Source organism: Styela clava, chromosome 9, assembly GCF_964204865.1.
Source record: "Styela clava chromosome 9, kaStyClav1.hap1.2, whole genome shotgun sequence".
Taxonomy (NCBI): domain Eukaryota; kingdom Metazoa; phylum Chordata; class Ascidiacea; order Stolidobranchia; family Styelidae; genus Styela; species Styela clava.
The window spans coordinates 7,524,936-7,549,596 of record NC_135258.1 but is presented as its reverse complement, the minus strand read 5'-3'; the positions used below and the strand labels follow the sequence as shown (position 1 = coordinate 7,549,596).

Genomic DNA, 24,661 nt, shown 5'->3' with positions numbered 1-24,661 from the left:
GGAGGGGAGACAATGTCTCTCGTTCTGTAAAGTGTGTCGTACTGGAATCTGAGAACCATGCCCTACTGCAATATGTCCCAATATCACATTTTGTATAATTTAAAATGTTGAACAACAAAACACATAGCCTAACCTATTTATTATATACTTTGAATTAATGTAATCCATCTTGATAGTTGTTATTCTGAAAATATCTTGAGAAATTAAGTTCGAATATCGATTATATTCTGAAATAGTTTATATTCACTTCATCATTCACTGTTAATTAAAGGTAGGAAGTTGATAAAAATAAAGGAGTGTTTTTAATTGTTTTTCCATTAACACATGTGGATATGCCATGGAACAGAAACATATTTATTTTAAATGAAAATATTCTAAATTATCCCTAGAATTAAAAATTCATGAAACTAATTCTTGAAAACTGGCAACCTAATTTCTTTGTAACCAATTTTTTAACAGGTTACACCTAAACTACCGTAGGTAGAAAAATTAGCCTAAGTTAAATATGGCTTTCCAATCGACTATTGATATGCTGCAGTAATCAGCATCATTCGACTCAGGAGTCATGACTTTCTTTGTAAGTCTGGAAATACAAGTCCATCCGCGTCTTAGCGTCGCTGTACGAGCTTACAAACCAAGTTTTGTACCTGCTGTCAACTACAATACCACTCGTAAAAGCATCCAGAAGAGTCAAACAACGATTGACCTTCCGCTCTGCGAGTGCCTGAACGACTTTGGCCTGAACTCTGACCTTGGATTTTAGATCATCCCTTATTTATTATATGTAAGTAGTGGCAATTATTGTTCATCTATTGTTGTCAAGAGATTTTTTAATGTAAATTAAGCATTTGAAATTACAATACAATTTTATTTTGATCTTTCGTCTACAACACAGAACACAAATAAAAAACACAGACAAGGGTGACGAAAATATCTGGAAAATAGACAAAACCTAGAGAAGGGTTTATAGCGAACGCTACAAGCATTCATGCTCATTTACCCATGCTCACCGAAGTGGAAAACATATCACAAAAATTGAAAATTTCTTAACCATTGAGACATAATTCTTTTTTTCTAAGTTTTTTCTAAGAAGATTTTTTCAAATTTTGAATACAGAATATTCGCCAGAATAGGTGTTGTTTATTATGGAATAATAATGCTTGAATATGTAGCTAAACCAGGGGTTTATCTATGTTGCATTCTGATATCATTTTGTGTTATTTTTGTTGCGTAAAATTGTAGGTTCGTAAAAGTATTTATTTTTAAAATGAGAGTTTACTATATTCTTAAATCGTTATTTTTTTACGGACATTATTTGAAGTGGCATCTAGGTTTTCAATTTACATAATGCCTATTATATTAAAGTCCAAATTTCAATAGTAATGAAATGATGACATATACCGTATCTTCCCACCCATGAGTATCTGATTGTATAATTTGTAAACTATCCAAAAATGATTTATTTGACTGAGTAAGGCAAGTTTTACTGATTATATGCAACGCTGTCTGTCGTCCTATTAAATTTTTATGATATAGGCCTATTGTTTGTTGTTCCTATTAATAAGTTCTGTTATGACTTGTCGGCAAACTCATTGAACTATTTTGATGATTCATTGTGTTTTTATCAAATGACTTAACATTTAATATGGTATTTATTATGCCAAAGTTAACTAGTTATTGCAATAGGCTTATGCTTGCTTCATCATAATGGAATTGTTCGTGCTTGGGTATTGTTGAATCTTGAGTGTTGTTTATTTTTTTAGATTATTTGTTATCGGAATCATGTCTGGTTCTGGGCTCAACCCTGTCCAGACCTGGCTTTGGTCAGAACTTGATGATCTTGGTATTGATGGAGTGATTTACAGTCGACATATTCTTGATCTTCTGATCAGTTCCAAACATTCTGTCGACTATCTTTTGGACAAGAAAGAACAAGATATTTTTTCAAAAATCACTCCAAGTACAAAAAAGAGGTAATTTTCCCTTTCATTCATTTTTTTGTAGTGGAATTTATTTCTAGCGGAAAAGGAGGAAAATAAAAATATTAAATTTTGTTTTAGTAATTTATTTCCTTTATGAATATTATTACTGGTGCACTGTCTTCAGGTTTCATCCAGCATAGTCATTTAAAAGTATTGAACTAGTTTGAACTGAACTCATTTGTTGTGTATCATATTATATTATCCTGTGCGCTACATAATTTAATGGGGATAATCTAGTCCTTATCTGGCATACAAAACAGATTTGTTTGAATATCTCAATTGTACCGTATTATTTAGTTCATTTTTCCCTACAATATTATGATACTGATGAAAATATAATATAATTTTCATTTGTGAACTATTATTCCCCCGGGTCTAATTCTGGAAAACCAATCAATGATTTTAGAAATCTTGTTGTTATTGTTGTTGTAACAATAACCTTTATTGTTGAACTATTTATTTAGAAAGTGTCATTCTCAGGTAGTATTGCCTGCTACAATTAACACATTGATAAATCATATTTGTCATATTTATTGCCACCTAGGCTAAAGTCACAAATGCTTTTCACAGCTTTTATTCACAGGAAATGGGAATGGTTTACACTTATTTATCTTGGGTTCATATTTTATTAATAATGAATCCTAAATTATAAACGATCAAGGAAACTTACATTACATAAAGAGTTATAGATATTTTATAGCACTACTTTTTATTGCCTCATTATGAATTTTTATAATATTTGGTTTTTGACGTTATTATCTCATGTTCTGAAGTCGTATGGCTATGATTTATGTACTGAAATGAAATACAAATGCATTAGTAATATTCTTACCACTTTTTATTTTATAAACTATTGATAATAATATCGAAATTCACTGTAGTAAGATGTCTGGATGACATTACTAGATTGTGCAATGTTCGTGACATTACACTCTGGTTTTTGACATTATTATTTCTCATGTTATGGTTGTTATATTATGGACCAGAATGCATTAGTCTGATATCATGATACCAAAATATATATCGAAGTAAAATGTCTGGACGACATTACTAGATTGCGCAATGTTAGTGACATTACACTCTGGTTTTTGACATTATTATTTCTCATGTTATGGTTGTTATATTATGGACCAGAATGCATTAGTCTGATATCATGATACCAAAATATATATCGTAGTAAAATGTCTGGACGACATTACTAGATTGCGCAATGTTAGTGACATTACACTCTGGTTTTTGACATTATTATTTCTCATGTTATGGTTGTTATATTATGGACCAGAATGCATTAGTCTGATATCATGATACCAAAATATATATCGTAGTAAAATGTCTGGACGACATTACTAGATTGCGCAATGTTAGTGACATTACACTCTGGTTTTTGACATTATTATTTCTCATGTTATGGTTGTTATATTATGGACCAGAATGCATTAGTCTGATATCATGATACCAAAATATATATCGTAGTAAAATGTCTGGACGACATTACTAGATTGCGCAATGTTAGTGACATTACACTCTGGTTTTTGACATTATTATTTCTCATGTTATGGTTGTTATATTATGGACCAGAATGCATTAGTCTGATATCATGATACCAAAATATATATCGTAGTAAAATGTCTGGACGACATTACTAGATTGCGCAATGTTAGTGACATTACACTCTGGTTTTTGACATTATTATTTCTCATGTTATGGTTGTTATATTATGGACCAGAATGCATTAGTCTGATTTAATGATACCAAAATATATATCGTAGTAAAATGTCTGGACGACATTACTAGATTGCGCAATGTTAGTGACATTACACTCTGGTTTTTGACATTATTATTTCTCATGTTATGGTTGTTATATTATGGACCAGAATGCATTAGTCTGATATCATGATACCAAAATATATATCGTAGTAAAATGTCTGGACGACATTACTAGATTGCGCAATGTTAGTGACATTACACTCTGGTTTTTGACATTATTATTTCTCATGTTATGGTTGTTATATTATGGACCAGAATGCATTAGTCTGATATCATGATACCAAAATATATATCGTAGTAAAATGTCTGGACGACATTACTAGATTGCGCAATGTTAGTGACATTACACTCTGGTTTTTGACATTATTATTTCTCATGTTATGGTTGTTATATTATGGACCAGAATGCATTAGTCTGATATCATGATACCAAAATATATATCGTAGTAAAATGTCTGGACGACATTACTAGATTGCGCAATGTTAGTGACATTACACTCTGGTTTTTGATATTATTATTTCTCATGTTATGGTTGTTATATTATGGACCAGAATGCATTAGTCTGATATCATGATACCAAAATATATATCGTAGTAAAATGTCTGGACGACATTACTAGATTGCGCAATGTTAGTGACATTACACTCTGGTTTTTGACATTATTATTTCTCATGTTATGGTTGTTATATTATGGACCAGAATGCATTAGTCTGATATCATGATACAAAAATATATATCGTAGTAAAATGTCTGGACGACATTACTAGATTGCGCAATGTTAGTGACATTACACTCTGGTTTTTGACATTATTATTTCTCATGTTATGGTTGTTATATTATGGACCAGAATGCATTAGTCTGATATCATGATACCAAAATATATATCGTAGTAAAATGTCTGGACGACATTACTAGATTGCGCAATGTTAGTGACATTACACTCTGGTTTTTGACATTATTATTTCTCATGTTATGGTTGTTATATTATGGACCAGAATGCATTAGTCTGATATCATGATACCAAAATATATATCGTAGTAAAATGTCTGGACGACATTACTAGATTGCGCAATGTTAGTGACATTACACTCTGGTTTTTGACATTATTATTTCTCATGTTATGGTTGTTATATTATGGACCAGAATGCATTAGTCTGATATCATGATACCAAAATATATATCGTAGTAAAATGTCTGGACGACATTACTAGATTGCGCAATGTTAGTGACATGACCTGATAGTGCCGGTAATTTACAAATAAATTATGCCTGGAGCATATTTTGACTGCGGTAAAGCATAAAATTATGTTTTTTTATAGTTTTAATCATTCAAATCATATCAGATATTCACATGAGACTTGAAGAAATGAATTTCGTAACCTTGAATAATGGATGAACCCTGTGTTTTCAATTCCAATTATCTGACCTTATATCCGTGTCCACACTTTAATTACGGTAATGTATTATTATAAATCACAAAACTGGAAATGCCTCTTTTAAAATTAGTTGAGATAAATATGAGGATTCAGCACTTTCTTTCACTTATATAAGTGTTACATGATAAGATGATATAATGTTTTTTACTTGTAAATTCGCAAGAACTGCAGTTTATTAATAGATTCTAATTATAGGGAATAAAGATTCAGAATATTTTGATCTGTATCTAGTTTAGTTTTGTAGGGAAACAGCTTATTTGACGACCTTTATTTTTGCCCTTCCATTTCAGTCACCATGAATATATCATTCTATACAGAATTTACATTTTCTTCAAAATATTTAGAATAGTTCACATCGAAAATTTGTTTTTCTATTCTGTTAAACTATTAAATGAATTTTTATTTGATTCCCCTACCATCCCTATTAAAATTATCAATTTTAATGGTATAAATTTGTGATTATAGTTTTTTTTTCCACAAAACATAGTCTTAAAATAATTATCAAAATAATCCAAACATATCCAGCATTACAGTGGAATTTATATATTATATTAATTATTAAGTGATATTACAAAGACAATGTTGTGTTATTGATTACGGTCAATCATTCGTAAGAAATGACAAATCATATATTAAAGTGTGATCTTTAATCCCTGGCTTAATTGCAATCAATATGCCAACTGTCATCAATTCTGAAACGTTTTCGTCATGGTGATTAATCTAAAATCTTACAAATCATTATTGGATAATAATATGTTCTATGTTGCACCACTCTTTTCATATTCAAGTGAATAATTATGACATACATGGTTGGATTGTTGCTTTCTATTAACTCCCAAAACTCAAGTTAAAAGTTAATTGTGTCAGATCTGTGCATTCTTATTTGACTACAGAAATAGGACTGAGTGCTTCTTTGTCCTCATTCATATCAGATGAGGAACTTGCATATGAAAGTAAGCCATGAAAATGGCATGGACGATCACAATATTCTTTCAGTCATAAATATTATCATTTAATAAATTCAAATTTGATGTCATTTTTGATTATTTAATGGAAAAACTCATTTGTACATAATACATTGGCATTCATTGTTATTTGGCCATTGATATATTTATTACACAGTGACTTTTTTCATGTCTGTTTTATTTTCAGTCATGCATTATTATTAATAATGAGCCAATATGGGGTCACCTAATATGTCATAAAAACATAGAAAAAGAAGTTAATATTAAATTAACCTCAATATATTTTGGCCAACATTCAGCAATAAAAGGCTTTCTTACATCTCAAATGTTCTTTGACGTAAACGTAGCACAGCGCCTCATCAAACAATAAATCACGTTTCTCAGAAGGATAAATCAATATTATCATGTTTGTCATATGATCTGGATGCAGTATTATTGATATATGTCAGCTTTCGAAATATCTTGCTCAATGTTCATAAGAGGTGGTATTAAGCAATGACTCAGTCTATGTCATTCTAATGTCATGAACGTATACGTGTTCTTCTCATAACAATGATATTTTCAACACTTTTATGATTTCAAAAAAAAGGGTATGATGTTGTATTATAATCATATTTTCATTGATGTATTATTTTAAAATATCTCATGTCATGTCTGGGAAAAAGTATTATTTGAATTTTTCACAGTATTTCAATCTATGAGTAGCAATAAATAGTTGGTATTCAATTTAAATTGTCCAATATCACATGGTGACCTTATTATTATCTATTATTTAAAAAAGCAAGATTAAATTGGCCACAGTACAGGCAGGCAGGTAATATTCTGAATCCAGAACAATTAATAAATCTAATTTTATGGTAGATAAGCACCAATTCTATGCTTCAATTTTGTTGCTAAATTTTCTTTTCAATGGACTAATTTTTATCCAAAATTATATATGAATTTTTCATTTGCTCTTTACTTAATTGATGAATCCTCCTTAACAACAGTTTGGCATTGGCTTTTATTTAATTACCGGTAATTGAAAAGATATTGTGGATACAAGCTAAACATGACCTAGCATTGAACGAAGCAAGTGAAAGAATGCTTCAAAACCTATTTTAATATCGGGCGGGAGCTAGCCTACCCTTTGAAACATTTACTTTCCCGTACCCTAGTTCGTGCCATGATTTATAGTTAATGATTACCAAGTTTCATTTGAACAGGTTAGGGGTTGCTTATCTCATTACATCATGATTCAACACTTTAAATGCTTAAAATTATATCTGTTTTATTGGTTAGTCTTAATAAGAATTGTTTGACCAAAGTTGTTATTATTATTAGATTCAATTTGTTACCCCTCCATCTATTTGACCCATTAACTTAAAAATGCGAGGGGTTCATTAAGATGTAGGTATCTATTAGAAGACTATACTCTTATTTTTTCATATTTTGGCTTAAATTTTACTAGTTTTAAAAAAAATTGCACCATGTTGTATATTTTTCGCTATTAATTTTTGCAACATGATACATATAAGCCATACATTTTTACATTGCCCTATTATTTAGATATGTTTAGTTTTTTTTCTGGGATACTTAGGGCCAGTCGTTTTGCCCCATCTTGAGGGTTTTAAACAAAAATTGTGCCTTATATTTTTCCCTTATTGATTTCAGAGAGAAGGTGCTTATGAAGCCATATATTTTTACATTGTCTTCTTTTTTGTCAGGTATTTCCCAAAGTTGTTCCGATTCTGAAATATGCAACAAACTTCATTTTTTTATTTTTAGAAAACATAAATATTCGAGACGATCAAGTTCATTCTCTGCATGCGAAGAAATTCTCTGGAAAAAAGAAATCGCAGTCGCTTGTTTACTTTCTGCTGCTGATACGAAAACCAACACAGAAGACACAGCAAGTACTATTCAACAGGTTGTTGATGAATTGTATGGAAAACTTGCTGGACTTCATCTCACTTCAGGTTGGCAAACATGATTTATTTACTTATTATTGAGTGGCTCATTCATTGCTAAAGTTCAAGAGACGTGAGTTCAATTTTCGGTACTCCCGTAGTATATCCCCATAATTTTATTCTGATTTACTTTGTTTTAGTTCTATTACGGGTTCAGGGACTGTCTTTGTTAGCAAAGTGAATGAACGTCCTGCCCATAGGCTTCTGTCCCTTTACACAACTTGATGTAAAGTAGGCGAACAAAATTAGTTACCTCCATATTGGTACACATACTTCTGGAGCGCCAAAAATTGTACCCTGCATTTTATGGCCCCACAGACTAATCAATGGGGGGATTGTTACCTTGTAATATATTAGCAAATGATTCGAATAAAGAAAAGTTTGTCTAATTATAAAACCTTTGTCTGTTTGGAAGTTCAAGTATGTAGAGCGTTGGTTTTCAACCTTATTTATGAGTGGAATATCAATGGAACATTTCTGTGGCTTAAGGAACCCCTGTGTAGTTCTCAAATTTTTTAAGCCCCCAACCAACTCAAAAAAAAAATCTACAAATAACAGATAGGTAACAGACAGTAAGGTGAAAATTGTCTGCGCCCCCCTTGTGCGGCGTGCCCCACCGTTTGAGAACCACTGCACTAAACCATCGTTTGATTAATAAAATGAAATTTAAATACTTGCATATTTATATATATAATAGGGATGCGACGAATCCAAAAAGGTTCGGCTCGGCCGAATCCCGAGTATTTGTGCTGGACTCGTGTCCGAGTCCCGAGTCCAATACTTTTACATAGCTACGAAACAAATACCTAAAGTGATGCTGTTGTTTTCGTATATTGGCCGTAAATTAAACATTCTGTATGAAAAGACTATGTAATTTGAAAACGTTGCACATAAACACTATTGCTTTCGAGACGATCATTCTCTGAGCGACTAGTTTAAATTAGAATAAATAGGTCATATTCCCCGTCGAAGGAATACTTTGTTACGTAACTCTGATCGACCGCCGCGTCGACTGCTGAAGACGCCGCGCTCGTGTCCTGTCACGATAAATACGGGCCATAACCCACACGTTTGGAACAAATTTTTTATGGGAAATTTTTACTCATATGTTATCTTTTTTAGTCGGCGCTGATACAGACGCCCATCTCCGTGATAATTGGGGTACTAATAAAGAATTGCCAACTGTGGAAGCATCGAATAAATGTATCTTATAAATATATCGTAACAAAATAGCTAGCTATTCTTCGTTTGAAAACCATCAATAGCGATTGTCGAATCCGCGGAAAATAAGAATGTGTAATTGTTGATTTTGATTCAATAAGAGAGACGCAAAAGGCGAAATGTGTTATATGCTAAGTTACGGCTGTATGACACAATCATTTTCATTAATACAAATAACGGCGCTTTGAAAAGCAAAATCAAATTTATTAATATTAATTTAGAAGTGAGAGTTACAAGTAAGAATTCACATACGACTCTCGCTAACAGACAGAAACGATAAATGTGAGAATTATTATGGTTTTCTTTCTGCGCCTATCGTTATCTTAACAATTCCCAATTTTGCACAAAGCGCGCCAACACCTTTTCACATATAGAAACGTCAAACCAGATTAAAGGAGGCAGGTAAATTATGTATTATATGGAATTATTGTTTCGACTAGGTGGAAATGCCATAACTCGAAACAGCACGCAATGGTAAATTTCCGGAGTTTTTATTTATTATCTAATATTAGAATAACACAGCCACGATAGGTATTGTTCGCTTAAAATAGGGACCGTAATTTACAAACTGTGATATGAAAGATCAAATCCGGAAGATGAGGCCAGAATAAAATTAATATATTTATGAATTCACTAATTAATAGCTGTCTTTAATATCTTCGCCGATTTGTACTCACACTTCTTTCTGAAATATAAAAACGAAACTTCGATGTCCGGCGTTGCGTGAGAGCTGATAGTGAAAAAGGGTGCTTTAAAAATATAGTTTACCAACCATAATTAGGATGTCGGTCGCCGAAACGATCGCGGTGACAAAAAAACAATTCACGATTGTGATAAAATTACGGATAAGAAGTAAAGACGCCGCGTCGAGTCTCCAGTCTTCTAGTAATTTTCTACTATCGGTATATTAAAAGAAATACGGTAGTCGAATTATTCGATCAGGAAAAATTCGATTTTGCCCGTCACTAATCGCGGTGTATGTAAATAATTATTGAATAAAAATAAAAAGTCGGCCCGATTAACATCGAATTACCACGAGTAATAGTTTCCAAATTTATGCACATTTAATCGATGCGGCTTGCGAGATTGTTTTTGTACATATATACGATTGTAACGCCACTGACATCTGCGAGTTGTACTTTTCTCTTAAAAGAACCGTAATTTTCACTATTTTATCGTTTTATTTCTAACATTTGTTTCTCTCCGGAAATAGCTAGATCATTTATGGAACGATAACAGGCGAACAGCACGACATGGTTACCGCTGATTACGGATTAATCACTGTTAGAGGATTAGCAAGTATATGCTTGAAATAGGACGTGGTAAACATTCACTAAACGACGTCTGGCACTGGAAGGCAAGCTACACGCGCAACACTGGAATTTATTCAGCTGACTTTCGCTGACATTTTTTTGTTCTTACGGCGTCGTGGATTTGTAGTTTTGGCGCCTAGTTTTAATTTCACCGTAGAGAAAATAGATTGAACAGTCTCGTGGCAAAACAGAACGAAAAAGTTGAATTTCTCGTCGAATTCGCCACCAGTCTGCGCTTGACTATCGCGTGACGTATGATATCCCGGACTCGGGTAAAATCATCAAAGACTCGGGCCGAATCCGAGTATCAAATTACGAGAGATTCGGCCACGAATCCGAGCACGAGTCCGAATCTTGTCGCATCCCTAATATATAATGAGCCTATAATGAGCGATCCTAATACAGACAAAACAAAATGATTTTTTAAGGGTAGCGAGTTTAATAATAGCAACAAATCTAATAGGTATTTGATTATATTTAAACAATGTATGTACTCATAATATGAAGGACTCCAGTTTTGAATGTAAACTTATGAAACCTTTGAACTGTACTGCTGAATCTTCTGAATTGATGTATCTTGAAATTGAATTCTACTATAGGCTATATTTAGTTTGCAAAAATTGTTTCAATTCTTATTTCTCTGTGATTATAATAAATGTCTAATTTAATTAAAGTTTTGTGCAGAAGATTCATTTCTTTTGATTCTATCAATAATATCATAAAATACAAATAAAATACAATCATAATTATTAATCATTTTTCATCATAAAATATACAATATTCTTCCACGCAATCATCGATTTGAACGATCTGTTGATTCTAATTTTATGTTTTTGCTCAACAAAAAAATTGTGTTGATTTCATTTAGAATACCCAACTTAATTATAGTTTTTAGGATCATCATATTCATGAAAATAACATTCAGCATTGATAGCACAATCTTGATGACTCATATCGTCCAATATTATCCTTCTTATAAGATTAATGATTATTCAATGCTTTTAGATTTTCTTAGACCTATGAAATGAAGGAAAAATGCTCTTATCTGGCTTATAATTTATACATAATAAAACACTGATGATGCAATATTATAATGCTATTTCGCAAGATTTTTAGTTGAGATATTCTGTTAGTTCACCATAGTCACTACCTCAAGTCATCTCGTGATAGGGGCTTTCCAAAGCAACTCTTCTTCTTTTGCCAAATAGGGAAGTTTGTTGTTGTAACACTGATAATGGAAACTGTTCGTTCCCTTTTTGTCACAATTAATTTGACATAGCAATTATAGGACGAGTATGATCATAGATAAAGACATGTCTTATCCATGGCACTTGTATAGTTCAATGTAATATACTTCATAAGAAAAATTGTAGTGACGAAATTTATGGTTTTTCCCATTGGGAACATTTTTCTAGAGCTATATTTAATGATGTATATTGGTTCTAGCTTCCTTGTATATTTTATTAGAATTAGTTTTGACTGTGACTGAGTATCTTTCGTTATATCACTGTTGAGTAGAAAAGAAATTGAGTTACAATGAGTATAATAGAAACAACGTTGCTTTCAGATATCGTCCAACCGAGGTCTGAAGGAGATTGTCCATTAACTGATTATAATGGAAATAATGTGGATACGGTTGGCCGACAAATTGTAGCCAAGTCGAAAAAGAAGGAAAATTACGAAGATGCATTTCCTTCACTCGATGGCTGTAGTGGTTCTCCCGTTAACAATGAGTTTTCTGAAACTATTTGGAATAAGTCGACAGCAGCAAAGAGAATGGAGCCCAGGTTAGTATTATGGATGAATAAATTACCAATAAATTGCTTATTGAAATTATTATTAGATTATTATTTTTCCATGAAGGAATTTTTTGTTTTGTGGTGCATCATAAATTATCAATCTTTTATGCTAAGTAAACATTTTCAAGCCTATTTGTGATGACTAAGCAAAATTCAGTTTAATTTGTTACCTGATGTGGATAAAATTTCAGTTATTTTTCCTCTTTTAAATTAAATTCGGAATAGATAAAATATAACAACAGTATTGTTAATGAAAAATGTGTTTGTTAATTTGTCAACAGATCTGGACATAATTCCGATAATGCTTCGAAGATCAAATCTTCTCCACAACCTGATAATAAAAAGGGCATACAATCTTCCCAAAATAGGACTACGACTAAGAAGAAAACTAGGTTTCCATCCTCTAAGCCTCGTTTCTCTGGAAGCCGATCTGATGATGAAAATCCTGTTATGAGCAATGTCAAAAGATCTCTGTACTATCCTATCTACCCACGTAACAGCTTCAGACAAAACCGTGTTTCTAGAAAATCCAGACCTATATCGTCCAATTCTTCAGAACCTAGAACACAAACCGGTGGAGTGCAAACAACACGACGTCCACTGCGTCCTAAATATAATCAGAATACTCGGTTCCAGTCCAAAAGAAAGCTTGATTTCAAAAAGAAAAGTGGCGAAAAAACGATTGCGCAAAAAAGGAAATTTCCTGCTTCTGGAGATAGCGTGAGAACAAGCAGAGAAAATCCATTTTTGAAAAATTGTTCATCAGAACAGGATTTTGGGTATGGGAGTGAGGAAATACAATTGGATTATGCTCATCTTCCTTCGTGGATGGAAACTAGTCTCATTGATGTTTCAAACCCATATATTTGGAACTCCTATCAATTTGGAGTTGCTGAAGAGCAACAAGAAATCTTACCTGATGACGACGACAGTGAAAACCCAAAAGAAATGCCATTTTCAAGTCGTTGGTATCGCGATTCCCAAACTGGACTTCTTACTTTTCACCCTCTGAAAACTTCTAAAGATGAATCAACGTCATCTGGGTCCGCAAGTCAAAGAACTTCATCACTAAGTGAGGAGGATGATTGTAATGATCTAATGGAGGAAGTTGATTTAGATTCAGGGGGTGAAACGGCCCCGGAAAGTTGGATGTGGTGCCCCTCACCCTCATTATGGGAAGATGGCCAAGATTCTCCAGTAAGTCGCTTACAGTCGGTGTATAAGAGAGAATTATTGTCTTTGGGTGCGGAAAGTCATGTAAGCGACATTTCTGGCAGAATTTGGGAAGAATATAAAACTATCTTTTTGGATCTGCAAGAAATGGACAGCGGGAGCGACCACGAAACATCGCAAAGCTCTGCAGAAGAAAGTGGAGATGATCAGCCACCGATAACAACGAATGTTTGGGCAGTTAGTGAGGAAGATTTTTCGTATCAAAAATGTGCGGAATTCGCTCCGAGAGTGGAAAATATTCGACCAAGTGTGTTTGACACTCCACAGAAAGACGAAGGCAGTTTCGACATCTGGACCGAAGCTCTACCATCAAATTTTGGAGGTGCAAGCGAAAAACTGAACTACTCCAATTCGTGTACCAATTTCAGATCTTTATCATCACCAACAAGAGAATTAAAAGTAGGTATCGGAAGTAGGTCCGACAGCAACCTGTGGGGATATTCCCAAATGTCAGTACATCCAACTTGGTCCGTTGAGGACGACTTACCTCGTGAAAAGGTAATCCCACGTGATAATGAGCTCACAAAATTATTAGAAAACGGAAAATTTGGATATTTCTGTCAAGGATTAAATAAAGATTGTGAATGCGACTGCTGGAAAGATGCTTCAAAAGATCTCTGGAGCATTTCTCCTAAACCTCAGATGCAGCATACAGTGTGGGGTGGCGGTGATATGCCGGCACTTCAAAAGCCTGATACCCCACAAGATCATAATTATGACGATAGAATGATGCATAACCTTGTTGACGCCTTGTTTTCAGACCTTAGTTTTGATCTGTTGTTTGGTCCGAGAGATGACGAACCTTTGTATTCTGAGTTTGAGCAACAAATACCAGGCTTCACTCCAGGATTTGACCCTAACTTTCAAAGATGGAGTTTTGATTTTCGCTCTCTTTTCGTTGAAACACCTATCGAAAATTTCCAATCCCCTGACAACAGTCCTTGGCAACCACGATGGAATATTGATGATCTATTTTTCAAAGCTGGATTTTCTCAAATGCCGACTCGACTTGATGACATCTTCGAATCGATTGCTTCCAGTGAAGAATGTCAAGACCTGAATCCATGGTCCACTGAACATGATTCTGTCGATAATGATCTGGCGAACAAAAAGACAACATTTCTGGACAGCGTGACAGAAAACGAGGCTTGGAAAACTTCACTGAGAATCGGCAACATATGGCAATCTATTGCTGGAATTCGTCCAGTTAATGTTATCTACAGTGAACACAAACCTGGCCCAAGTTCGGATGAGAAATTGATACCGTCATCAGCCACTCATTTTCGGTAAGTCATGCCTTGTATTGATTAATAAAGCTATGGCTGATTTCATATATCTTTGTTGGATAGTGTAGGTGGGAATATAAAAAGGCTTTGCTTGTCTTAATATGTAAAAGTTTACAGAAGGCTTACAGTCTTCAATTTGAGCTAACTTTTATTGTTTTTGGTGACGTGCAATATTATAATTAGCCTAAGTAGCAGTTTTTATGGCAGAGTCCTTCTTATAGTGAAAGCACCATAAAAGCCTTGCTTGTAGAGTGAAAGCATAATGACTGCAATAGGTACATTTCTTATCACATTTAACACAAGAATTCTGCTCACTTTTTGATATCATACTTTATTTATTCCTGTTGCATAATATAGCAAATCAGATTCTGTTGTTGGTTAGAAACTCTAACAGATAAACGTTTTCACAAAGTAGAAATTAAGGAAGTATTACATATTATTGATCCTATTGTATGCAGTCCGATTGAAGTCAATTTCCTTTCAAACTTTTATTTTCTGATCATTGCGATAAGTGAGTAGGCCTTGTGTGATGGAAAGAATAACACTTAGAGATTGTGTCCAAAACAAAAGGTGTCAAAAATGCAGATCACTGAGAGCAAAGTCAAACAGCATGAAAAAGATACCATTTATCAATAATGATGGGGGGACTATCATCGTCTTTTTCATTTGTATTACCTACCTATTGTTTTATTTTTGATAATATCGTATTATCGATCAAGTATCCACATGCTAGGGTTCATAAAACGCCTTTCTTTTGACATTCATTTTCAATTGTATTACTTTACTGTAAATGTGAACCATTTCCAATATCTACACCTAGTAATTACGATCGTTCTACTACAAAAATCATTTTGTTTTAGGCCAATCAGTGCTGTGACAGTTGAAAATGATGTGGATGAGACACCTAATTATGATTCTGACATGAATATGGGTATGTTCATTGTTGGTATATTGTTTATCCTAAAGATTTTTGTTTTACAATTTTATTTATAAGTATTGCTTCATAACCATATGTTGTAAAGTTAAGTTTCACTTAAAAGTGTAAATTTACCATAAAAAAATGACTTCTCACTATTTCAGTTATTCATTTGTCTATCTAATTGAGAAAAAATTGTGTAATGACCAAAACTGATGATCGATAACCAGTATGAGCTTATTCACATCTCCCTTTAAACTGAAATCCCAGTTGATTTCCTACATATGTATGTAAACTTATTCAACAAGTTAATTTCTTATTGAACCAATTCCAGATACAGCAATGGCTTCTGAAGAACCAGTATATTATGACACTGGACAACAACAATATGACCCAATAACAGAAACAGGAAATCCTGGAACTGGTTAGTCATCATTATTTGTTTTGGGAATTTCAACATACGTTTAATTCTCAATTAAAGATATTTTTGAAATGTTTGAATTTTTTTTTAAATACGGGATAATATGAAATGATAGTATATCCAATCATAGGGATGTACTTTGCATTTATCAGCCATATATAAATCATTATTGAGTGTGAGCTGATTTGGTTTTCTAAATTCTGTGTACGGTTATAGAACAAAGAGACAAATCAATTTTATCGTCATGTATAAAACACGTGGTAAAGTAGCAGAAGTCTGTCTGTATGTCCCATCGTCTGCCCTATGTTTCAACTTACAAGCCAGTCAGCTGATCTTGCTTAGAAATATTATTGAACTGTAGTCATGATGTACTCAGTCACGAGTTGAAATTATTGCATCCATATTGCGCAATAGAAACCTTCCGATGAGTCATAGTGTTTATTATTAACTTGTTAACCAAAGCGTAACCTACAATGACTTCACATAATATTGGGATATTTAGATAGTAAACTGGTTTGATACTATATTTACATTTTCGGTACTAAATTTAAAAATCTGTTTTATAAATTAAATAATGTCATATCTGCTAAATTTACCAATTTTTTATGTTTGTATTGAAATATGCTTATTTGAGAAGACAATAGAATGAAATGACAAGAATTTTCATTTTTGTGCTTTCTTTTCAGTGATGAAAAATTTTTTTCTAATAAGTCTATAATATGAAAAATTTAAGGTTATTTTGGACAAGAGCCTATGTATTACTATTATCATGCTTTCCAAGTTCTAATCCATAAAACAGTTCAAGAAAATTTGAATTTATGGTTAATTGTACTCAGGCTTGTTTTAAAATAATGATTTTTATTAAACCAATTAATGTGAAATACAAAATCAAAAATTATTTTGGACAACATTTCTTATTATTGTCAGTGTTCTTTCTTAGTTCTAATCATACAATTGCCTAAGGCAAATTTCAGTTCCTCTATATTGATTGTATGGTTATTTATAGCTTCATAATTTAGAACAAGCCTGTGTTGGTAAACAATCTTTTTGTGTTTACTTCAGTTCATGCACTGAAATGAACTAATTTGCTATTCTCAGTATTGTTGTGCCACAAGGACAACATTGTTTTAGTTAGGTCATGTGTGTGAACTAGGGTAGATATTAGTTTGTCGTAGTGTGTGTACCAGGTTAGGGTTAAGCCATAATTAATATTTTTTTTTCTCATTTTAGTTCTTTTTACGAGTTCGGGGACTGTCTGTGTTAGCCAAGTGACTATACCCCCTGCCCATAGGTTTAAGTTCCTTTACACAACTCGATGTAAAGTAGTCGAAAGAAATTACGGTAGTTACCTCCATATTGGTACACAACACACTATATACACTTCTTGATATTTGTTTGTCCATTCGTCAATGAATATCCACCACCTGAATACAGGAAGTAGAACATTTCACCTATGTCGTAGCTAAAATAATGTAAATCCTTGATAACTTCATTAAGTTCGTTTATAAAGTTTTTGTTTCTAAAAATTCAATATAATTGTTCAATATAATAATATTTTCATGAGAGTAACGATAAATAAGGTCATAATTACGTAATCATTTCATGGGAAAATCATGAGTTTGTATGAAACTTAATTCTTTGTATTTTAAAAGGTTTCAGTCCCTATTTACAACTTGATGTAAAGGAGGCGAACAAAACTAGTTACCTCCATATTGGTACACATACTTCTGGAGCGCCTTAAGTTCTTAAAACCTTACGTTCTTGCTTTTTTTTCAGATGCATTACCAACCATACCAATGATAGAAGAACCAAGCTTCCAGGTCAACTTCAGCAAACTAGGTCACGATAAATCAATGCAGACAGCTTTTGAAATATCAGTTCAACAAGATATATCGACAACATGTCAGGACCTGTTAGCAAGACCACCAAAAGCCAACTCAAGATAAACTATTTTTCTTGAGAAAAACTAAAAGTTTAAGAAAATGGTCAATATTAAAATATTCACACAAAAAAAAAATTGCATTGTCATTGAAAAAAATATTGCTGAATAATCATTCATGTAGTATGCATGAAGTAAATAATTAGAAAATTAATTTGAAAAAGTTTGCAGTTATTAATTAATAAAAATCAGCAATTAACTTCAATTAGAAACTTGTATAATGTTACATATTTGTACATGAGTGTGATTCTGTTGTTATTTTGATTTGTTTTGCATTTGATAATATGACTTGTTTTTACTCCCATAAACAGAAATATGTTATTGAGGCTCTGTTTGTTTCTTAATATGAAAAACTATTGCTTGTCATAGCTTGTTTATCAATTATTCTAATTACCCAAGATCTATATTTCATGTTTGGCCCATAGTTGTTCTAAATCTTATGCTGTTGTGGTATATACACCCTTTCTGGCAGGGATGACTGAAATTGAAAGATCTACTTACTATTCAGAATACGCTCTGAAATAATATTTTAAAATGTGGAATTTTGAATTTATACTGAATTCGGTCGTGTTTGACAGAGAAATTGAATAGATGGAAGTTTATTTAGTAATGCAGAAGGGGTGGAATTTTATAGTTTTATTCTGAAGTCAATGAAATATTTATTTTTTGTTCTGTCAAATAATCAAAATTGGTAGTCTCCAAATTACACTGTACGCTTTCTTCCTAAAATCAATAATTCACCATCGAATATAACTGATTTTGTATTTATTCGAACTTGCCTCAAGATCTGGACATCCCTGCACTTAGGTATAACTTGAAGTAAATAATATCGCATATAATTAAGATAAGTAACTGTTTGACTTTTGACCCTAATTTTTATTATAAAAAACGACTGTTGTTTTGGCCATCAGGCTGAATCTAAAACATTTTGCTAGATATTTAGAAATCTAGCCGTCTTTTCTGATATTTTTTTCATCAGATTCTCCTTTTTCCATGCTCCAAGAAAAAAAATCAAAAAAAAATAATAAAAAAGTAAAACAAAAAAAAAGTATACAAAATGAGAATTTTAACTTTGATTTTCTGGTTACTTTTCTCTGGATATTTTTCTCCACATTGTTTATAAATCGATGTTGAATAATTCATGATGATTAATTTGATTCATAAAATGCTTCTCAATGATTTGATTGCAAATTTATTTACTTTTTTTTTAAAAAACGGAAGAAACTTTTTTTGTTGACATCCAAGCTGGATGATCAACGTTTACCCTTTTCATCTACTTTGGAATTTAGCTGACACCCTTGAGTGATTTTAAAGAGCTTGAGCTAAATTGTGTATTGGTCTCCCATTTTAAAAGGCCATAATATAATTATGGTGCTTGCCCAGTGCTATTCTAAATTCTGCAACTTGAAGTTTGCAACCCAAATATTCATTTAAAACATTTGCTTTTGTAGCGTTTCACATAAATCTATCTCCCATTTGATTAATACTCATCCAAATGAAGTACTCAGAATGTAATGTTACAAAAAAACTAAATATTTGATTCTAATTCTATTTTATACCATTTTTATTTCTTGATCGAAAAAAGTACTTCGTTTATTCTTTTGGCTAAATAAAATATTCTAATCCTAGTTGAATAGATTCCCACATAATAACTGAAAAATATAACCTGTCCTGAAAGTATAAATGGATAAATATCTTCCGATATATTTAAGTATTTTATGTAGTGAACTTATAGTTGGAGGTGTGAAAGGAGCGCATTTCGTTCTTCTAGGAAGGTTTTTCTTTTCCGTCCTTTATCAATATCTTCAAAGCTTTGGGGGACATTTATTAACCCCGTCACTGAGAGGCGATAGGCATGGAACCAGTAAGGGTACTCCTATGTATATTGTTCAGTCTTTTGCAAAATAATTCTTTAATTTTAGTTAGGTATGGCTCCAAAGTCTACACCTATTTTGTGAAATTTGTCCTCAGATATTCTGGCCAGAAATTTGTTCAGATTCATATTTTTAAGAAAAATTTTACAAAAAAAATTCGATTCATTGTGATTGACCTCTGACCTTTTCTGAAATTTGTTTAGAAATCTTCATTGTTATCCTTGTTGAACATCTCTATATATAAATATATTGCATTGTTGGACATCTGGTCGGTTAGCCGTTTAAGTTCCTATTATCGTGATTAACCATGGTAACTTACTGGTTCCTAGATATCCCTTCTCATTATTACGCTTGAACTATGCTTTCGAAGTAGATTTGTTCGTTTTTATTTGTGTTGTCTTCGTCCTGTCAGAAATTATCAAATCTAGTCGAGTGTTGGTTAGAAAATTTTATTGTTTAGACCATTGGTTCTCAAACTTTTTATGCCTCCTTTTTAGAATTTGTTAAGTCTAGCGCCTTACCTCAAACTAGCTAACAATAAGCTACGAATAACAGATGCTAAGGCGAAAGTATGTTTCATTCAGAAAACACGATGAAAATACGTGGTTGGAACATAAGTAAATAAAAAGTTTTGAAATTTAAATATCTAAAATAAGGCAGGCAAGATCAAATCTAACAATTATTTCCAATTAACGGTAGCTTCACGTTCCTCACAAAATTGTCTATGCCCCATTAGCGGGCCGCGTTTGAGAACCACTAGTATAGACAGAAAGTGTAAATTTGTGTTTCAAAACCATTATAGGATTTTAAAAAAATCGTTTCATCAATTTGTAAAATTTCTTCCTGCTGTCTGCCTCATCCATCAAATACATTCATTTTCTAATGCTCATCATCTCTCAGTTGAGCATTAGTCAAGATTGCAACTGACGACTCTCATTTGATTATTTCTTGCACAGGTGTCTTGTATTGTTGATATATAATAAGTGTTATTTATTTATTGCTATGATACAACGTGGCATTTCATTTCTTCTATAGTCTTTTAAGTTATTGTTCTCCCACTTTAACATTGTATGTCTCGCAACCTATCTAGATTTCGACTTCATATTGATTTGTTACATCTTACTCAACCTCGACAATCCATATTCTCAAGTTTTATTCGTTTCTCATCACAAAATATACTCTGTATTGGTCTTTGGCTAAACTTAAATTCTCAAAATTCAATTAAATTGTTAATATGATAAATTTTCAGCATGGTAGCGCTGAATGTACCTGCTACAATATCATCGGCTCGAACAGAAAATGTTGAAGTGGGAAGTATTTTGCTTGTATTGTTTATTTTGTTGGTAACTGAAAAAAGTAGTTGATATACTACCAGGTAATTGCATGTAAAGTATGATTATTCAATGAATGTATTATTGCATGCATATTATAAGAATGTATTGATTTTGAAAATACCATTAACCACTATTTTATGATTACAGGGAAAATAGTTGATTTAGATGCATTTTTGTTAATCGTATTCTATGAAAGACTGATCGACTATGATTGGAGTTGAAAATTCGTTCACAAAAATAATTTTTTGCCAGTTTTGTTCTAAGTGATGCCTCAATGACTTATGGAATTAATTTTTAATTTGTGTTGAGAGTTATTTTTCATCACTAACAGTCAAACGCTCATTTGATAATGTTAGGATGGAAAAATGACAAAAAAGGTTTAATAAATTAGCTCTTCATTTGGTCATGATCAAATTAATAAGGCAATTATAATTTTAATTGTTGTTTGAATGTGTTCTGAGTTATTTTCATATGCTTGCCTGAACACATATTATGCTTATTCTGATACTATTATCTTATTTACTTGCATGTGAGAGATTGATGATGCATGCCAGTTGGAATTGTTGAAGTGACCCAGTGATGATTCCCAGATTTTATATTTGGCCAATGCCCATCTTCTATTTGGTGAAATTTCCCATTGTTATACCAGAATAGCAAATAAGCATATCCAGAAAAGTATGATGTAAGACTTTGATGATGTCATATCTATACTCGTGAAACACAACAAGAATTATAACAGATTCAAAAGCCTAATTCGGAATGTCCTCTTTTCGTCCAAATTACTTATATTCGGTTAATTTGATATTAATTATGGCGCTTTAAAATTGTTATCCAATACTGATATTGCCAAAATTGGCTCTTTAGTTTGTGTTTGATTCTTCATACTATTGTTTTTGATGTGCCTGATAAACAGAAATTCAAGCTAAGGTAGCTCCGCTGTGATAGGAAAATTTTTAACCTCTTGATTTTTGCTGAAATTTATGGTGGTGCCCTGGACACTCTTTCAGTCTTATTCATTAAAAAATTTGGTATTTGAGAGTGGCAAATCAGGCATATTTGAAAACAGCTCTCTTTTGGCTTACAAGAAATTGTGTTTTATTATCCTGTAAAATATTGAAATATGTTGTTTTGTTTTCAGTTTTTGTCGCAAAATGTTGTGATCTTCTATTCAAATTCTTATTGTAACATATCTGGCAATGTATCGCATATTATCTGGTTCAATAAAATTTTGGAAAGTGTATTTCGGAAAATTGAGTTTTTTTTTGTAGTGTGGGAATGGATTGGTTTCCGGAGCAGGTGATTAGACGATGTGTCCTATTCTAATAGTGAATTGTCTTGAACTGGCGCATTTAGACGAATTGCCAAGACAGGATGAGTTTTTTTCATTTCGGTAATCTGTAGTTTGTTTTCTCACCATACTGGAAGCACACTGCTATACAAATAACAATAAATAAAAAGCATTTCGGGATGAGAAGGCCGCTCAAATTTGGTTATCGAGCAGCGGCTCCCATAAGAAAGTCGAACAAGAAAATAATATCAAAAAGTCGAATTGCATATGTAATTTGGAAAAATAAATACGTCAATCCTGCCAACCTGGTAGTCATCCTCGCGAGAAGGAAGGGGTTAGTACGGCTTTATGGCAAATCTTGGACTCTCGTACCGTTACCAATAAGATGAGTTATTTGATTTTGAACTCAATCTTTGGTACAAAAAAGTGATGACGCACTAGATGGGACGTTGCTGAAGATTAAAATGAAACATGTACATAAAATAATAGATGACAATCTTGTGACGTAGAATATACAGTCGATGGGATGCATTTAATCGAGCCTGTGAGAATTTTAAGGGAATAGTTAACCCAGATAAGAAGAATTCCACACTGCTTGCTTGATATTTAGGCAAGTTTTGTCGTTGACAGATAAATATAATTTAAAACGGCATTTTAGAATCGTGTGAGCAATGAGGTTTTATTGAAGTTAAGGGATTTTGCTCTGAGAATTTTATCGATATTCGAAAGAACTTACCTTTGGGGAAGCACTTTTTCCGTTATGAAGAGTTTGAAATCTTAAACTAAATATAGACATAGAAAGACGTCTTGCATGTTATCTTGGCACTTTTTTGACCCGCGAACAATGCAAAAATAATTTTGTGCCCTTGAAGCGGACAACCTTGGACCAAACTGAATCAACCAGTTATTTCCTTCAGATGCTCGGACTTTGTAGTGAAGGAAGCCGTAAGCGACACGTGCTTTCGTTAATTACCCTACGATAGCGAGGAGTACGGAAATTCTTATGCATTTATGGAATGACCTCTATGGAATCATACCTAGTTCACAGTAATCTGAGTTATGACGACGATAGTGCTTAACATGGGGTGTCAATCACCGAGTGGACTCAGCCGCCCTTTTGTTCTTAAAAACTGAAATTGCTTTGATTTCAATTCAGATGTTTTTCCAAATCACCATAAATTCATCGTTCCCCCCTCCATATCTATCCATAATAAATAACATGCCTCTTAAACTACAGGTCTCCGAATCATGCAGTTAAAAATTTGACAAAATTTCGAATACTCCTACTTCAAGCCCGAAGTTCAATCTGAGAGGGAGGGTGGGAGCTCCGTTGTAAATTTCAAATTATAAATATAACGGAACAAAGACATAAATTGAACGACGAGGAAAAACGTTTTGCCTCTCGAGACTGTCTGAACTAGAGTCACGGTATTTTAAAAGGCTCACTGTCGAGCCCATTTGAATATTACAAGTATTTTTAATATCCAATACATCCATTTTCAGAATCTCGGCATTATATTTTTGAGCACAACATTAATCAATCGTGGTGATTATTGCTACTTCATAAATATTGGATTGATTAGAGTACTGATTTTTTCTCTGCATTTGCATTATTGCATAGTGTGTATACGTGTATACTGACTGCTAAGGATACTTGAGCAAAAACGCCTTCACACCCGCGGGTCACAAAGTGTCCCACCGCGTTTTATTCGTGACCCACCAAGGCACGAATAAAATAAAAATAAAATACTAACATATCTGCAATTATAATTGATAAAACCGGCCTTAAATTAATCTAACAATAAGTAAACTATTATAATGTACCGTCAGTTGGGCAGTCAGGGCTGCGATTGCTCATATTTAAATTGTTAATTCCTGGCCGGTATGGTAATTTTCAAAACCCCTAATCTTAGACGCATGTCTGCACCGCTGTGTACC

General features: G+C 32.8%; 1 protein-coding gene across 1 annotated transcript; it reads left to right on the top strand.

The window, feature by feature from the left end:
- Positions 1 to 440: 440 nt before the first annotated feature.
- LOC120339590 (uncharacterized) lies at positions 441 to 22,675 on the top strand. Its single transcript, XM_039407749.2, has 8 exons — positions 441 to 784; positions 1,764 to 1,973; positions 7,918 to 8,108; positions 12,201 to 12,420; positions 12,714 to 14,951; positions 15,812 to 15,882; positions 16,202 to 16,291; positions 18,065 to 22,675. Exons 2-8 carry the CDS (start codon positions 1,783 to 1,785, stop codon positions 18,232 to 18,234), a joined length of 3,171 nt encoding a protein of 1,056 aa, XP_039263683.2. The 5' UTR covers positions 441 to 784; positions 1,764 to 1,782; the 3' UTR covers positions 18,235 to 22,675.
- Positions 22,676 to 24,661: the final 1,986 nt, after the last annotated feature.

Bases quoted from the DNA above. Each gene is read 5' to 3' on its own strand.
- LOC120339590 (XM_039407749.2), top strand. From the start codon at position 1,783: ATGTCTGGTTCTGGGCTCAACCCTGTCCAGACCTGGCTTTGGTCAGAA. The intron at 1,974-7,917 runs GTAATTTTCCCT...TTTTATTTTTAG, and splicing joins ACTCCAAGTACAAAAAAGAG to AAAACATAAATATTCGAGAC. The intron at 12,421-12,713 runs GTTAGTATTATG...ATTTGTCAACAG, and splicing joins GCAAAGAGAATGGAGCCCAG to ATCTGGACATAATTCCGATA.